Below are 16,506 nucleotides of genomic sequence, written 5' to 3' on the forward strand. Positions count from 1 at the left end.
GTTTGCACCAGCGACCCAGGCGGTGACATCCAACTCCATCTGACATGGCAGTCATACGAGCGGCCCGGGCTCAGGCTCCCACCTCCATGCTACGGCAGCTGCTGCTCCAGGACATGCTAAGCTGACGGGTGATCCATCTCATTATCCGACTTGGTACGCCGTTCGAAATAAAAGCTGCTGTTTTGTTCACTGGGCTTCATCCCACGATGCAGTACAAAAGTAGACCGACTGAACTAAGACCGATGAAGCATTCCTCACGCAGATTTCCGTACAAAGTTTGATTATTTGTCGAGGTTGTTCACTAGCATCTCTGCTAACTAAAGCGTGATACCTCCAGGTCTACCAGTGGCTCACTTCCCACTCTGCAGCATTTTTGCAAGCTTTCAGGTTAAACACTGGCTGGCGTGGTATATGGGCTGATGTTCCATTGCTATGGGGCCGGAGCCGTGGCGTTCCAGCACCGTATATATGCTGTATGTTGTCACCACGGCACAGTGAGCCCTTATTACCTCACACCCAAAATGTACGTGGAGACGGCACACACACATGGTGACGATAGTTACCGTTGACATCATGAGCTCTCATTTCCTAAATTTATTTCGTTTTCCTAGTTTTGGTTCATCGGTGTGAACGGCTGATGGTTGCTGGCATTTGGAAGCAAATGTTGAAGCATTTAGTCAGTGGTGTCAATTTGTTGTAAATTTTGGGGGCTGAACTGAAGGCTCGGCAGCCTATCCTCACAAAACTTTGTAATTCGCAACGGGTTTTATCCACTTTACTCTAACGCATGGCAATTTTCCTTTTCAATTTTGTAGCATTTATCACGTGGTCCTGAATTTGAGTGGCATAGTAAAAATACAGGGGCGGATCCAAAGAGGGTCCCGTGGGCACGTGCTCCTTCCAGTCGAGAAGCAAAGGCGCCGATCTCGAGGCCGGCGCTCATTCGGCTCAAGGACTCATTCGGCACCCCGGCGGTCTATACTAAGGACGAGAAGGACGCCCTTAATACTTCAAGGGCGCCCAACAACTGGATGCACCCCCGATGGCTCCTGGGGAGATCATAGTTCGAAGGCACGTCCCGAGGGTTAGATAAACTGGAACTCACTAGGCAATGCAACAATGTCTCAAACCCTGGCGGGGGCGTCCGAGGGCGCAGAGATAACCGCTGACGTCCAAAAGATGTCCAAGTAACAGGCCCAAGACAATCTAGATAACCAAATGGCGTCTCAAATACTGATGGGACGTGACCGAGGTCTGAAAGGGGTGCCTGCGATCCCAGAATGTGCCTGCTGGCGAAAAGAACGCCTTTAAGTACTAGAGACGCCTCAGGGGCGAATCCACGGGATCAAGGTAGCCCCTGAGGCAGGAAAATATCTCCAAGATGTAAAATGGCCGTTCAAATCCGGAAGAACTTCCTATGACATCTGAACATTATTCTTCGGTTAGGTCGCCATAAAAATAGCACGGTGTTCCCGAGTCTGGAGAAGTGTCTCAGTACGCTAAAAGTGCGTCCCTGTCGCCTGAAAACATCAAGAACCCGATAAAGGCGCCCTTAAGAATAGAAGAGCCCCCCAGGGACTCTATGAAGGTATGGGATAACATTGCTGTTGTGAAGGCACCATCATGGTGTTTGAAAAATACACACTGGCTACCTTCACGCCGGTTAAGTTTCAAAGCACACTGAGTACACACAAGTTTTAAGACAGGATGTTAAAGTTCCAATCGTATCTGTGTAGAATACGGGAACCTGTTACGCCTATTATACGAATGAAATCGAATGCGTCGTAGAATGAAAGTCACGTCCGTGTGCTGCACTTCGGCACCGTCGTGAACCTCGGGCCATGCAACGGGTTTCTTCTGTGTGTCACGCTCAACGCCGCATTCCAGTAGTCCCGTGGCAAATATTCTGTCCCGCTAGCGTAGTAGCACGTGCACTGTGCACTGAAAGTAGCGCCTTCAGGCGGGAGCTCACACTTCCAGAGGCTTGGCCTGAAGGCATCCAAGTTGCAAGTTGCAATAATCTCATTCACACAAGTTGATTAGCCAAGTCAAATATGGAGACTAGGCCAAGTTTCTGGCTTTGAAGATGAAATCAAAGTCAAGATAATGTCATGAAGCCGAAGTCGAAGCCAAACCCAGTGACCTTGAAGTGTGGGTCCGACAAGGCGACGCCGAAGCCAGTGACTTCGTGTTTTTAAACAAAAAGCATAATTAGAGCCCACGCACTTTTAGCTTTTTACCCGGCGAGCCGAAGCCGAAGCTAACGGCTTCGAACTTGGGAAACGCCGAGCGGAAGTTGAACCCATCAACTTAGGAAACGCCGAGCGAAAGCTGAACCCATCAACTTAGGAAACGCCGAGCCAAAGCTGAGCCCATCAGTTTAAGTTCCCGAGCCCAGCGCCGTATGGTATACACCGCTGCTCTGCGAAACCCAAACCATATTTCCGTCCGCTGCAGTTGCATGAAATCATAAAATTCATTATGGTCTTGTGAAGTGATTGAGATAGGGTGTAAGCGTAACCAATGGAGGATTTTCATACCGTCACCCTTGTCTTTTGTGTTGGCGTGCGCACTATGCTTCGGGCAGTTAATTATGTGGTCCTTGTCGGTTGTTTGTTGGTCCTGAGATGGGCTGGGCGGTTTTTGGCTTTAAACCATCTATGCGCCGTAGCATTACAACAATTGTGTGGCATACTGGGCTTAAAGTACGGATAATTCTGTTCTTGTGAAGTTAAGTCGCAACTGTGGTGAAAAATCACCATGGCAAATCCGAAGCTAGCGGTTCAAGATTGCATGAAGTCAGGACCGGAGTCATAATTCAGAGATCATGTTCGTCGCCAACGTTGGAGCCGAGGTTAGCAGTTAAAATGGCACCAACCTGAAACTGAAGCCAAAGCCAGCTATTAGAAATGGCGCCAAGACCAAACCGAGGCCAACTGTTTCAACCGGTACGAAGTCAAAGTAGAAGCTGAAGTCGGCCCTAAAAATCGCTCAAAGCAGAAGCCCAATCTGAATGTATTGGAGAAAACTACGGCTTCGCAAAGATTAAGCCTAAGCCTTGTGTTCATGCCAGAGTCGAGTCTTCAATTTAAAAATTCAAGCCAGACCAAACCGCTCCGTTCCAAAAGTGCCAGACCTTCCAGTTCAAGCACCGCTTCCATACCGTCAGAGAAAGTTAACGACCGGCGGCAGGCATCGTGGTGCTGAAATCGTGCATCAATTCAGCAGGTACACACACCGACACGTCACTCCCTGGATCGAACGGTAAACCCCACACGGGAAATGTTTTGTGAATGCCAAAACACCTCGCAGTCCGAGGAAATCCTACGAGTTCCCGGCTCCCGCCAAGTTTGAGATTTGTTCCCTGATAGCCCCAAAATGTCTTAATCATATCAGACCGCTCAGACCACCTCGATGCATGATTACATGCATACACACATATGAATGTTAGCTTGCGTGGTGTCGGCCGCTTAGCGCCACGCAAGCAGCACATGTAGTGATTTATGACAAGCTCACCAAGCTCAATGGCGCACATGACGGCCTCAACTGTCGTTTTCATTCCCCGAGAACCGTGGAAAGTGTCGCTTTTCCGAGCAATGGATGATCGTCGCCGTGTTGTATGCCCACGACTCCAGCGACCCCCCTGCCGACACAAGGGTTAAAGGTAACACCGCGCAGAACGCAGCCGTCAAACACCCGGGCTGCGCCAAGCAGAAATGTGGGCGTCAAATGCACGCTTCCGCGACAAAGAAAGGTCGCTGGTAAAAAAGAAGTAGTACAAATGAGTCAATTGCGTCCTATGAGCAACAATCATCCCGGCTTTCTGTGTGTTTGACTCAAAGGTAGCGATGCCAATCCAGAAATCATCTGAAGCAAATTTGTCGCCAACAACTTGAGTGCTAGTTACGTTTTTGTTTACTGGTGCCAACGTGCCAGGTTTGCACAGTCTACTTTACTTCGACCTTTTACAATAAACTCAAGTCCACCGCGAACTGGGTGGCCCAACGGGAAGCCATGCGCGCTTCTTTGAATGCCGTAAATGCAAACCATCATTGGGGTAATGCGTGTAATAAATGACCTCTCTCCGAAACGTTTCGATTTTTCGAGATCAAAACACAATGAGAACAGTGCGCTCATTTAAATTCTCGTCAATCAGTCCACTAACCCCCATCCCCCCACCCGCCTCCTGCTCCAACAGCATACAAGAGGCCTGCGGTAGTGACTAGGACCGACAGCGGTGTCGTGTTTCTGTTGGGGGACAGACACCGCACCGGCGGCGCGCGGCGGTACCTCAGTGTCGCCAGGTCCGGGCGTCTCTCCCCCGTCGGCGAGCGTCGCGCCCGTCTTCCGCGCCACCCCTCGTCTCGCGCGCCCCGCTCGTCTAAATGCGTCACTGAACGCAGTATTAATCACCCGCTATTCCAATTAGTTTCTCGCCAAATTCTGTTATCTGTTGTTGGCCCTGGTAATTGCCCCAGATGTTTTGCACTCTTTAATTTGTCTGGCCTGTCTCGTTATTACATTCCAGGCTTGGCGGGCGTCCCGCGGTGCTATCTGTCTGATGTCTCATTTATATCGGTCGAGACTGTCCGCTCCGTCGCCAGACCTCAGGTGAGTTCCCCCCCCCCCCCCCCGGCCAGGCGAGGGGAAGCTCAGCCGACGCGCGGGTCACGGGGTGTCGCGGCCGACAGCGGGGTCAGAGGTGAGCCGACGGTGACGGTGGCGCCAGCCGAATGACGAATACCCTCAAACAATGCGCGTCCAGTGTCGCGGCTGACCGGCTGGCGGATTCCGCTCACAGGCGTCGGCGGTCCCCCGAGTGCCGTGTGAACGGGAACGAGGACGTCCGTGGAGACGGCTGACGGCGACGGCGATGGGGTGGATTGAGGCGGGGAGGACGGTTGAGGACGGAGAGAACGGCTGAGGACGGCTGAGGACGAAGAGAGCAGATGAGGACGGGGAGGACGACTGAGGACAGAGAGGATGACTGAGGACGGCTGAGGATGGACAGGACGAATGAGGACGGAGAAGATGGCTAAGGACAGAGAGGTGCACGCTCGAGGATGGGATAAGGGCGTCGGAAGACGTGGGTGACGCAGCTCGAGGTGGGCGCCGGAGATGGAGGAGTAGGAGGAAACCAAGATGGAACGATATCGCTAGACACATAGAGGCTACGGTGTGCAAGGATGGAGTCCCTTATAATAAGCAAGGATCATGTTATGTACATGAAAAGCACGGGAAATTTTGGCTGGTGTCCGCAATGTCCATGAGCAGGACTTACGAAGTAGATAAGAATACGTAAGTTAAATTTGGCAAAAGTTTTGCCTGTAATTGTGACGCTAATTGTGATAAGAATGCCTTCGTGATCGTTACTCTGTCCCTAACTTTTAAAATTGGCTTTGAAAATTCGCATCTAATGCTCAATCTCGAATTCATATTCGTTTAAGCAGTGTATACCGCGATGCACGCGCACGCTGGGTAATGAAGCGCTAAAAGCAGCTTAGTTGTTGTCCATCTAGGTAACTGTTTGCAATACGAGTCACGTATGTAGAAAGTACAAACAGATCTTTGCGTCAGCTCGCGTCGCAAAACAGAGCGCAGAAGCCGTGTCTGATCTGGATTGGTCCCCAATATATTTTATTTCCCGTCGTGTAAACGAAGCCGCGATGACATTTATGCTCGCGGTTTATCTCCCTGGTGTTCAACATTAAATCAGTCAATGCAGGCATTTATGTGGCCGCGCTGGCGTGAATTCCTTGCAAACCACAACACGTTTTACGGACGTAGAGCCAGCTGAGCTCATGAGACAGTCATCAGCTTCTGCGAACTAGACCGGGCCGAATCAGCGTCAATTTCCCGACGCCCATGTGGCGCAGCGCCTGCGTTTCTGGCGTCTCTGGCGGTGCGTCTGCCGGGCGCCACCCGGTCCCCAGGGACGCCCCAGGTGCGGGGGCCGGGAGGGGCTGGCCGGCCCCGAATCGCTCGTTCCAGGCGGGCGGCGCGTGTAAAACAGACCTGCTCTAATGAGCCGGAGTCGCACCGGCCGAGCCACCCGGCCGCCAGCCGCCGCCATCTCGGCCTCGTAAACCAGCGCGGCTCTAATGAGACGTGCCGTTGCAGGAAGTCGCTGCAACCTCCCGGCGGGCCGCGTCTCCGATCGCCGGCCATGTGGCCGTCACATGGCCGGCGGCGGCGGCGCGTGCCGGCGACGATCGCGGCGCGCCGGCGGCGAACGCGGCGCGTCGGCGCGCCAATCCTCCGCCCGCTAATTGGCGGCTATCGGCCGTTTGGCGTCGGCGAAAGGCGATCGGCCGGAAAAACGCGACAATGGCGGCGCGGCTCGTTCCGCTGACGGATGAGGCGGTTAGACTCCGGCCATTGTTTTCGTCGACAGCGACGCGGGGCCCGCGTGCCCGGCGCGCACGCGCGCGGTCGCGCCGCTTTAGCCGAATGGGCGCCGGCGACGCCGCCAGGTAATGGAGCACAGGTGATGGTCACCGGCGGACAAAGGGGTTGACGGGGGCGCGTCGGCGACGGGTGTGCGGACGAGCGCCGACGGGCACGGCGGCCGCCGCCGGCCGCACCCCTCTGCCCGCCCTATTTAGCGTTCCGACCCGGATGGCGCGCGATCTGTCTTGCTGCGGGACAGTGCTAGCGGCGCTGTCACAACACGGCGCACGGAGGCGGCGGCGCGGAGCGCGCGGGTGGGCCTGCCGAGAGCCCGGCAAAACACGCCCGCCGGCACACCCCGCTTGGGGGGAGGAGGAGGAGGAGCGGTGTGCTGGAGCTGCTGAAACAGTTGGGCGTATGGTGGGGGTTCCGCGCTATGTTTGGCTGAGTTTGGTGATGCATGTTGCCGAGTTACTTGCCAAGTTCTGTTCTGTCCGTGCCGTCTGCATTGAAAATGATTCTACCAATTGGCCGGGTACCGCGGTACACAGGTAAGAGGCACGCAGATTACAATATATATATATATATACATATATATATATATATATATATATATATATATGCAGCTCAATACAGTGCGCATTAAACAGTACGTTCACAGTGACAGTGGTGAACAGCGCTACCCTAAAAGCTTGCCGTCGAGATCAGCTTTCGCCATAGCGAAAAACTAATTAAGAAAAAGTCGAAAATGCTTCCCTGAGCCAAAAGGTTTACACTAGATATCGTGCGCTTTCACAGGCATTCGATCCAAATTCTCAGCAGCTCAGGGAAACTTTGGCATTTGCCCCCCCCCCGAAAAATTTCTGGATTTTCTGGCCACGTGCACGTAGGTACTGAGCACGTAAAGGCCTTAAGGTCATAACTTCACGGAATCCATAAAAAATAGGACAGGGGTGGTGCTCATTTTGGTGTATTGATGATGCAAGGAGACAAAGGAGATGGACGAAGAGGGGCAAAACTGGCAAACTTTCAGCCTTAATCCGTGTACAGGTGCAGAAGAATGGGGGGCGAGAGGAGAGAGAACAGAGAGAGGAGAGAGAGAGAGAGAGATAAGAGAGGAGAGAGAGGAAGAGAAGGAGAGAGGGAGGAGAGAGAGGAGAGAGAGAGAGAGAGGAGGAGAGGAGAGAGAGGGAGAGATAGAGAGAGGAGAGGAGAGAGGGAGAGAGAGAGAGAGAGAGAGAGAGAGTAGAGAGAGAGAGAAGGAGAGAGAGAGAGAGAGAGAGGATAGAGAGAGAGAGAGAGAAGGAGAGAGAGAGGAAGAAGAGAGAAGAAGAAGAGAGAGGAGAGGAGAGAGAGAGAGAGAGAGAGAAGAGAGAGAGAGAGAGAGAGAGAGAGAGAGAGAGAAGAGAGAGAGACCAAGAAGAACAGAGAACAGAGACAGAGAGGGAGGGAGCAAGAAAGAGACAAGTCGACGCAACAGCCGGCAGCATGTTGGTTTGAGTGGGTTTGGAGTGCCTTCTCCTGCAGCGGCGGTAGCAGTGACTGAGCACGCGCATCACGGTCGAGTGCAGCTGAAGAAAACGCAGCTGTATTTTGGACACCAAAATCCCACCGCGCACCGTCTCATGAGCCGCCAGTGCATCAAACACGTGCACGATGCATTGATCGCTAGCCCGAACCAAACAACCAAATTTTGGGCAAATCCGTCAGTCGAGGGGACAATAATTTATTTTTGTAAGCACGTCACCGACTAGATTCGCCCTGCCGGGGGGGGGAAGGGGCGGGGGAGGGGGGGGGGGGGGTACGGACTGCCAAGGACTGCCAAGTGCGATCATATCTGTTTGTCAGTATTTGTCGATGATTGTTCCGAAAACTGCTTCGGCTGATGAGACTCGACTTGTGTGACTGTGAACAGTTGCGGTACTTGTTTGCGACCCGAAATTATTTCGCACTTAACCACCGCTTCTCTCTCCATTCGATGCTCGGTGGCGATGGCGGCTATTTCAAACTTTTCCAGCCCTGTCGGTTGTAAGGCGATGCTGTCCTGCTGTAGCGATAGTGACTGGCACAATTAGGACAATGTGACCTTACCTGTCCGGCTGAGGTCAGTAAAAACTCAATGAGAGACGAACCCATAACCCTCCGGATTTAATTAAACATTCATTTGGAAGAAAAAAGGAAAAATGATCTTAACTAATCCTCCCATCAATTTAGCCTACAGAGTACGAATTGTTAAAAAGAACGTCCAACTTACCATCGGGCTGTGAGGAAGCCAGTGACTTGGGGCACGGTACTTTTCTAACAATGACCTTAGGCGTGTGGATTTCATGGCAGTTCGCTACACCTGTCGTGCTCATTCAGTAAATTGTATGCGGACAACATACAAAGCTTTGAACAAACTACGTCTTGGTACTGCATTTCAGCTGGAAAATGTCGCCCAAAGACATTGTGTACATTACAACCTACTGTAGATAACTTAGGTGCTATCATAAGGCACGACATCACAAAAGTCTATGGTAAGCGCTGCACAAGGAGCACGTCAGAGGCGTGGTACCCCCAGTAGTTCCCATCAAACGGGATGGGAACGGCATTACGACACTCAATACGCTTTTGAACATGACTACCGGTCTATTGGCTTATACAGGTGACTAGCAGCCCTATTCCTGCACCTATTTCATCGGCATGCATTATATACCAGCACAGCATGCATGTCGTGGCACGGGCTGAGGCGAGAAAACCCGCTGCCACCGTCCTTGCCTGAGCTTAGGACCAGTTCAGCTCTCATTCAGCTGTGAGCCCCGGCCAGATCGGCGTAGCCCGCGGCGTCCGGCGCCGGCTCAGAGCACCTGCACCACGCGCCAGATCCAGGGCATGTAGAAGCCGACGCTCGTGTACACGCCGGGCCTGAGCTCTGTGCCGCAGCCGGCGCCGAGCGACGCGACGCCGGTGGCCAGCCAGCGGCCGTCGTCGCCGCGGCAGGCCAGGGGACCGCCCGAGTCGCCCTGGCACGCGGCCGTGCCGCCCGACACGCGACCGGCGCACAACATGCGCCCGGTCACGAAGCGCGCGCGCCACACCTCCTCCGCGCCGCAGAACGCGTCAGAGACGAGCGGCCCCTCTCCGCCGTGCAGCTCGCGCGCCGCCGAGCCGCCGTGTTCGGCAGCAGCGGGTCCGTCCTGCCCAGCCGGAGATCTCAACCGGCTGGCCATTTCGCAGCGGCGCGTCGGCCGCCGGCAGGCACAGTGGCTGCACGCGGTCGCTGAACGTGACCTGCTGGCCCTGGCGGAGACCTAGCTTGACCACAACCAGGTCGTTGGCGTAGCCGCTCTGCGCAGTGGCTCGTTACTCGGGGCGCGAGGGCACATTCTCGATGCCAAACGCCTGCTCGTACGGCTCGGAGGCGTCCATGCGGTCGTGCTGGCCCACCTTGACCTGCAACCCGGAGAGGGCGCGTCTGAGGCAGCGCGCAGCGCTCAGCACGTAGCGCGAGCCAACCAGCACGCCGCCGCAGTGGTGCTCGAAGTGGCCGGCCTCGTTGTACGTCTCGATCTGCGCCTGCCACGGGTAGGTGCCGTAGGAGGCGCGGGAGCCGGACACCACGCGGTTGGCCACCCCGATCGACACCAGCACGCGGTTCTGCACGTCGCTGGCAGCCAGCGCCGCCAGAGGTCGGCGTCCTCAGTCGGCCGGCGGCACGGCCAACTTCGGCGTCAGCGTCGCGGATGGCGGCCAGCGCCGCGAGCTGGCGGCGTCCTCAGTCGGCCGGCAGCACGGCCAGCGTCGGCGTCAGCGTCGCGGATGGCGGCCAGCGCCGACAGCTGATGGCGCCCTCAGTCGGCCGGCAGCACGGCCAGCGTCGGCGTCAGCGTCGCGGATGGCGGCCAGCGCCGACAGCGGGCGACGTCCACAGTCGGCCGGCAGCACGGCCAGCGTCGGCGTCAGTTGTCGCGGATGGCGGCAAGCGCCGACAGCGGGCGGCGTCCGCAGTCGGCCGGCAGCACGGCCAGCGTCGGCGCCAGCGTCACGGGTGCCGCCGGCGGCCGCCAGCGGGCCGGCTGCAGCGGGTGCGCTGCCGGAGAAGAAGAGTGACTTCTCACTGGAGAGCGGCGCGTTGCCGGAGAACACGGGCTCTGCCGTCGGTTTCGACAGGGCAGGTCTCGTCTGTGTGGGCTTCGCGGCCGTTGAGATAGCGAGGGTGCTGCGACGAGATCGGCAGGCCGAGCGTCTTGGCCGACTCAATCATCCGGTGGATGGTCGGTATCAGCTCGGTCAAGCCTGAGTCGGGAAAGCGCTGAGCCCCGCCTCCAGTCCGCCCGCCAGGGCGGCGGTCACGCTCATCGCCGAGGCCCAGTAGTTGTCGGCACTGGGGTCGTCGATGATGCCGGCCGCGTTGTCACACGAGCTGTAGCCGATGAGGCACTCGCCGGAGCGCGGGCGGTCGGCGAAGAAGCTGCACGTGGGGGGCTTCGTGAAGAGCCACAGGCAATGAGAGGCGTGGGTGGCGACGGTGACGCCCGAGAACGGGATCTGGGTCGCCGGGTCGCAGAGGTTCTGCGGGCTGCAGTCAGTGCCGCGGGCGAGCGAAGCGGGCCGCCTCCGCTGCAGACGCGCGGCAACGCCGGCGTGCGTCCGACCCCGGAGGCGAGCGTCGCCTCAGAGAGCGGGGTCGACTCGCAGACTGGGGACGAGCGGCGGCGGAGTTAGAGCTTGGCCTGCGTACAGGACGCGGGCGAACGCCACAAGTCACGAGGAGTGTCACGGGGCTGTCCTGCGGAAGGTCACGGAGCTGTCTTGCAGATGGTCACGGAGCTGTCCTGCGGATGGTCACGGAGCTGTCCTGCGGATGGTCACGGAGCTGTCCTGCGGATGGTCACGGAGCTGTCCTGCGGACGGTCACGGAGCTGTCCTGCGGATGGTCACGGAGCTGTCCTGCGGATGGTCACGGAGCTGTCCTGCGGACGGTCACGGAGCTGTCCTGCGGACGGTCACGGAGCTGTCCTGCGGACGGTCACGGAGCAGTCAATATTTCACAGTCATCGACAAACAGCGAGCGTCGAGGCCCAGCTTATGACAGAGTTTCAGACAGTTTGGACCAGTTGTCCTTGTCCCGCCTGTTCCGTGCCAACGATTGCACCCCTAGCTACCGAAGAACCCCAGCAAAAGTCCGCATGCTTAGGCCGGGTACAGCTGACAAGATCCGGTGCTGCTGATGCTAGAGGAAGCCCCGTGCTATTGCCTCCGGAATGCAGGCGAGATAGCTGAGGCGGTGACGTTCAGGCGGAGCGCCAGTCTGGCTTAACGACGACCTGTGCATTAATTCGAGACGTCTGCAAAGGCCCAAAGGCAAAGGCGTCGGAGCAAACAAGCTGACAAATACCTGACAGCGGGTGCCGGCTGGACGCAGCTAACGCTGGCGCATCGGCAACACAACCGCCCTTCTGCGGAAGGACACCGCGTGTGACATTTGTTTGTGCTTAGAAGCGGCTCGTCCAAACCAGGCCGTCAAGTAGCCGAAGGCCCATGAGGTGGTGTTACCGGACACAACTGTCAGCCAATGAATGACTCAGGATACATGATAATAGGTGTCTACGTGCCACGAGACTGACCAGGTGCGCAATTTGGGTGCAGACTAACGGTATAGATGGCGCAAAGACGTTGCGTAGATCAGCCTACTTCGCCCCATAACAACAGAAAGCACAGCTCCGTGTTCGCGAACATGAATGGCTGCAACTAACACGTCTGTGCTTCTGCTCCCAAAAATTGCTTCCAAGATTTCAGCAGACGTGAAAAGTGTACAGCTTTTGCGAGTAGGCGCGAACCTTGCATAATTATAATGCCGATGTTGCGCGCTTTAACACCGAGCAAAACTATGCAAGGTTGCGAATCTCAGCGACCCAGAACGCGTACCTGTTGATGAGTTCGCCACTCTCTTGAGATTACGCGCTCGGCCGCACTGCTGCCAGAGCAGTATTGTCATGAGAGTGTTCAGCATGAGGGCGTTCGGCAGCGTTCTCATCCTGACGGCGTCCTGGACAAGATAACGGCACAATGGCGACGCTTGCTGTCGGCAGCGAGGTCCTGTTGCCGCGGCGAGCGCCATCTCTGGGCCGTGTGTCAAGTCACCGGGCGACTCGAAACACAGTAATGCACACCTCGATGTTCATATTCAGCGAAAGCGATACCTCATTCAATGCGCTCAGAAATGGTGCCAAAGATGCCTCAGGGTCCCCTGACCACCACCCAGACATTTCACGGAGCATCAGGCTGTTTGACCAACAGGAGTAAAAAAGGTCAGCTCTTAAACATATACAGAAATGACTGCTCACTGTCTCCTAAGCCAACCAGCCCTTGGGCTAATAAATGTTGCGTCACGTAAGCCTGAGCACCGGGCCGTGCCTCTGTTGCGGCTCCTGGCCGGCGCGCTGCCCTACATTTACTGCCCTGAGACGAGCGTTTCATTCACCTGCCGCGAGGTCCGCTGGTCGGTGACCTCGTCCCGATTTCGGATTTCACGGATTGTATAAAGCCATGTGTACCCATATGGAATGGGTGGCGGTTATGGGTACGGTTATGGACAACATGCTTACGAAATGTGTGCATTTTTCAAACAATGCTACACAAATTTGCTGTTTGTGTCTCACTTCGTCACGACTAGCCTTGCTTGCACTACTTTTGCGAGCAAGTATGGACACAGAAGAGAGGGACATAGTGTAAGCTTTCCTGAAACTTTTTGTGAGCTTTCCGGAGACCTGCACCCTGCAGATAGTTTATCGTCGTTATCTGCTGGGGTCACCGAGATCTGACATCAACCCTGAAAAACGCTCCCGACCCGCCTAATCTGCTCTGGCTTTAGTGATTTGCATCTTTGTCTGTACGATTACCTGTTATTTTTGGCGTCGAAGCGTGTTGACCCCGTTTCGCTGTGACCTGACGCTGCCGATGCTGCGAATTCGATTCCGACACGGGCTTTGGCGAACTTTGTCATTTCTCGAACTTAATGTTTCCCGTGTAAAGCCAGCGAGGCGCGTCTGCACGCGCCGACGGCGCCCCACCCGTCGAATCGGGTCCCAGATTTAGCCCGGTGATGTGCACCGGCTGACTTTGCCGCACGCCAAATTTCGTTTGGCCGTCTATCGCCAGCACCGAGCCGCAGATCTATTTGTGCACGAAGATAGACAAAGATTCTGAAAATTAAAGATAGATAGACGGTGTATGTGGGATAAAGTAAATTTGCTAATTCTGCTGTTTTCTTTTCCACCATTGTGCCTCGTTGTCAAGCACGGGCTGTTCACTCTCGATGAATTAATGAGACTGTCCAGTGACGTATCGAAGGAGATGACTTATAGTCACTATTTTTTTCAAGAAAAAGTGACGTTAGTGACGTACTCGTTTGCGCGCGTCATCTGACGGCCGACTGCTGTACACCCGGACTGACGGCTGACTGCTGTACACCCAGACTGACGGCTGACTGCTGCACATCTGGACTGACGGCTGACTGCTGCACACCTGGACTGACGGCTGAGTGCTGTACATCCGGACTGACGGCTGACTGCTGTACACCCAGACTGACGGCTGACTGCTGTACACCCGGACTGACGGCTGACTGCTGTACATCCGGACTGACGGCTGACTGATGTACACCCGGACTGACGGCTGACTGCTGTACACCCAGACTGACGGCTGACTGCTGCACATCTGGACTGACGGCTGACTGCTGCACACCTGGACTGACGGCTGACTGCTGTACATCCGGACTGACGGCTGACTTCTGTACACCCAGACTGACGGCTGACTGCTGCACACCTGGACTGACGGCCGACTGCTGTACATCTGGACTGACGGCTGATTGCTGTGCACCCGGACTGACGGCTGACTGCTGCACACACGGACTGACGGCCGACTGGCCGTCAGTCCGGGTGTGAATGACGCATGTCCAAGTGGCGCTTGTATAACTGTCAATACGGCACTTCTGTTTATGCTTTTCATCCTTTTCAAGCTGTGGTAACTAGATAGGGACTTGATTAAGTGCACATCTGAAACGAATTAACACAACAGGAAATAGGAAGCGAACACAAAATGCGTGGTCAGGTTTATGAAAATGGCTCGCAAATTTCACTCTGAAACTGTTTGATCATATCTCATTCCTTGTTTCCTTTCCGTGGTACTGTGTGTTTCGGCGCCGTTAGATCGGAATCACAAACATGAAATGGCGGAAAGGTGCATGGTCACGACATACTTCCCATGGACAAGTTAATGGGATGCCCCTGGTGGCCATCGATGGGTTTTAGCCTGCTATCCCTAGTTATCGTGAATTTCATCTCTGGTACCAAAATAGGTCCTAGTCTATTAATGCTTGCGTGAAAGTGTTTTTGTGCAACTGCGTGTGTCTAGACCTTGCTCATGCTCGGTCTGTCTAATTACTTGTGTAGCAAGCCTGACAGCCTTATATACTATCGTTAGTTGGGTTTGCTCCGCACAGAGTCTGCAGACCATTTTACTATGCTTGGTTATGCTTTAAAAATGTATTTTCATTGCGACAGAAGTCTTCTGAACAATACGCACAACAAAGCAAAAAAATATAATCTGCGGAAATCCGTCATTTTTGACTGATTGTTGTGCCATGTTTGACTGATGGTGACTTGATAAATAGCCCGCGGGCTTAGGTCAGGCGGAATGTACCGGAAGGGTGGGCCAAAAGTCCCATCTTTAACATGAATTTTACAGACTGCTCATGAGTTCAGTTTACTTGTCTGAACGTGGGCTCAATCTGGCCGCAGATGCTGTTGTGTAGTTGCGGACTTGATGGGCTGATATGCTCGAACATTGGTTTGGCAGCACACTCACTTGTTTCGCTATGATTCAGTCGTTCTACCGCCCGTCCGGTAGTCGGATTGACATCAGTCTCCCCTCCCACCAGGTTAGGCATACGGGTATGCGGTCAATAAGTTCAAATAAGAACTTATATGCAAACATATATATATATATATATATATATATATATATATATTTATAAATGGATTTCTGGGATCAGCGTTCACGCTAAGCAGTGCTTGTTGTGTGAGCCCTGACCCCCACCATCCGATCGCGCAATTCCAGGCAACGGCAGAATTTAGTGGCGAAAGCTTTACGTGCCGCAATGCTCGGCGCAAATAGCGAGCGCCCTAAAGCCACCCGAACCCATCCTGCCACGGGTGGGTGGGTCGGAATGCGGGCGCTCTAGCCAACTGAGCCACCGGGACGGACGGACGAGCTACCACTGAGCCATATATAAGAAGTTAATTACAAATAACTAAATTAGCTCGTCGGTCCATAGCTATGGCGGTTTTGTTTGCATCTTGCTGTACATTTTGTTGTTGATCATCTGCATTTGTTGTTTAGTTTCTGTGGTAGTCGCATTCTCCTGGCTCTGCCATAAGGCTGTGCAGAGCGGTTTTTGAGCTGTGGGCTCGGACGCTCCAAGGCTGAGCTTTCCAAGAAGGCTCTCCAACCTTGTTTTTTAAGGACAGGGTAAAAATGAAATGTTCAAAAAGCAGCCTGTGGTCTCACAGATCATTGGCTCCCTTGAAGACATTTGTTCAGATTACGTCCGAAACCCGTTGGCCAAAAATTTTGGGATAATGTGGTGATGACTCTGCGGTACTAGTCTGCCAGGTATGACACGCTTAAGTCAAAATTTATCATAAGTTTACCAGGTAAAAGCAAACGCCTGGCAGAAAGAAAGATATTGCGTGAAAATGGACATGCCATGACCCGAAAACTAAAAAGTTGCATGACCGTTTCCAGCCTCCTTCAGTCGATCATTTTTCAGTCTCAGCCATACAGCTTCACGCTCAGCCATTGAGTCGCTGATTCAGTGTTTCTGCCACGTCGTAGTCATTGAACGAAGGGTTCAGTACTTAGGCTGAGGGTTCAGTCCTTGTTCCGCAGAGTCTGTGACCTGACACCGGCCCCGTCGGTAGCCTTCCATCCGATCACCGCAGCGGCCTGGCCTGTGACCCTCCCATCCAATCACCGCAGCGGCTCGGCCGGTGACCCTCCATCCGGTCGCCGCAACGGCCCGGCCGGTGACCCTCCCATCTGATCACCACAGCGGCCTGGCCTGTGATCATCCCATCC

General features: G+C 54.6%; 2 protein-coding genes across 2 annotated transcripts in view; both read right to left on the reverse strand.

The window, feature by feature from the left end:
- The window catches only part of LOC119100138 (homeobox protein MSX-2), a 19,742-nt gene extending 16,183 nt beyond the window's left edge, over nt 1-3,559 (reverse strand). Inside the window, exon 1 of the mRNA XM_037223248.1 lies at nt 3,517-3,559. Within this exon, the coding sequence (XP_037079143.1) occupies nt 3,517-3,559 (43 nt within the window). The remainder of the gene's footprint in view (nt 1-3,516) is intronic.
- Nucleotides 3,560-9,732: 6,173 nt separating this feature from the next.
- On the reverse strand, nt 9,733-10,633 carry LOC119100139 (ovochymase-2-like). The gene is made up of 2 exons (XM_037223249.1): nt 10,488-10,633; nt 9,733-10,036 (listed from the first exon to the last, which is right to left on the reverse strand). Exons 1-2 carry the CDS (start codon nt 10,631-10,633, stop codon nt 9,733-9,735), a joined length of 450 nt encoding a protein of 149 aa, XP_037079144.1.
- Nucleotides 10,634-16,506: the final 5,873 nt, after the last annotated feature.

Source organism: Pollicipes pollicipes, unplaced genomic scaffold (genome assembly GCF_011947565.3).
Source record: "Pollicipes pollicipes isolate AB1234 unplaced genomic scaffold, Ppol_2.1 Scaffold_4881;HRSCAF=5763_pilon_pilon_pilon, whole genome shotgun sequence".
Lineage (NCBI taxonomy): Eukaryota > Metazoa > Arthropoda > Thecostraca > Pollicipedomorpha > Pollicipedidae > Pollicipes > Pollicipes pollicipes.

Coding starts and splice junctions, on each gene's coding strand:
- LOC119100139 (XM_037223249.1), bottom strand. CDS start 10,633: ATGATTGAGTCGGCCAAGACGCTCGGCCTGCCGATCTCGTCGCAGCAC. Junction 10,037..10,487: donor CGGCAACGCGCCGCTCTCCA/GTGAGAAGTCAC, acceptor GCTGGCTGCCAG/CGACGTGCAGAACCGCGTGC.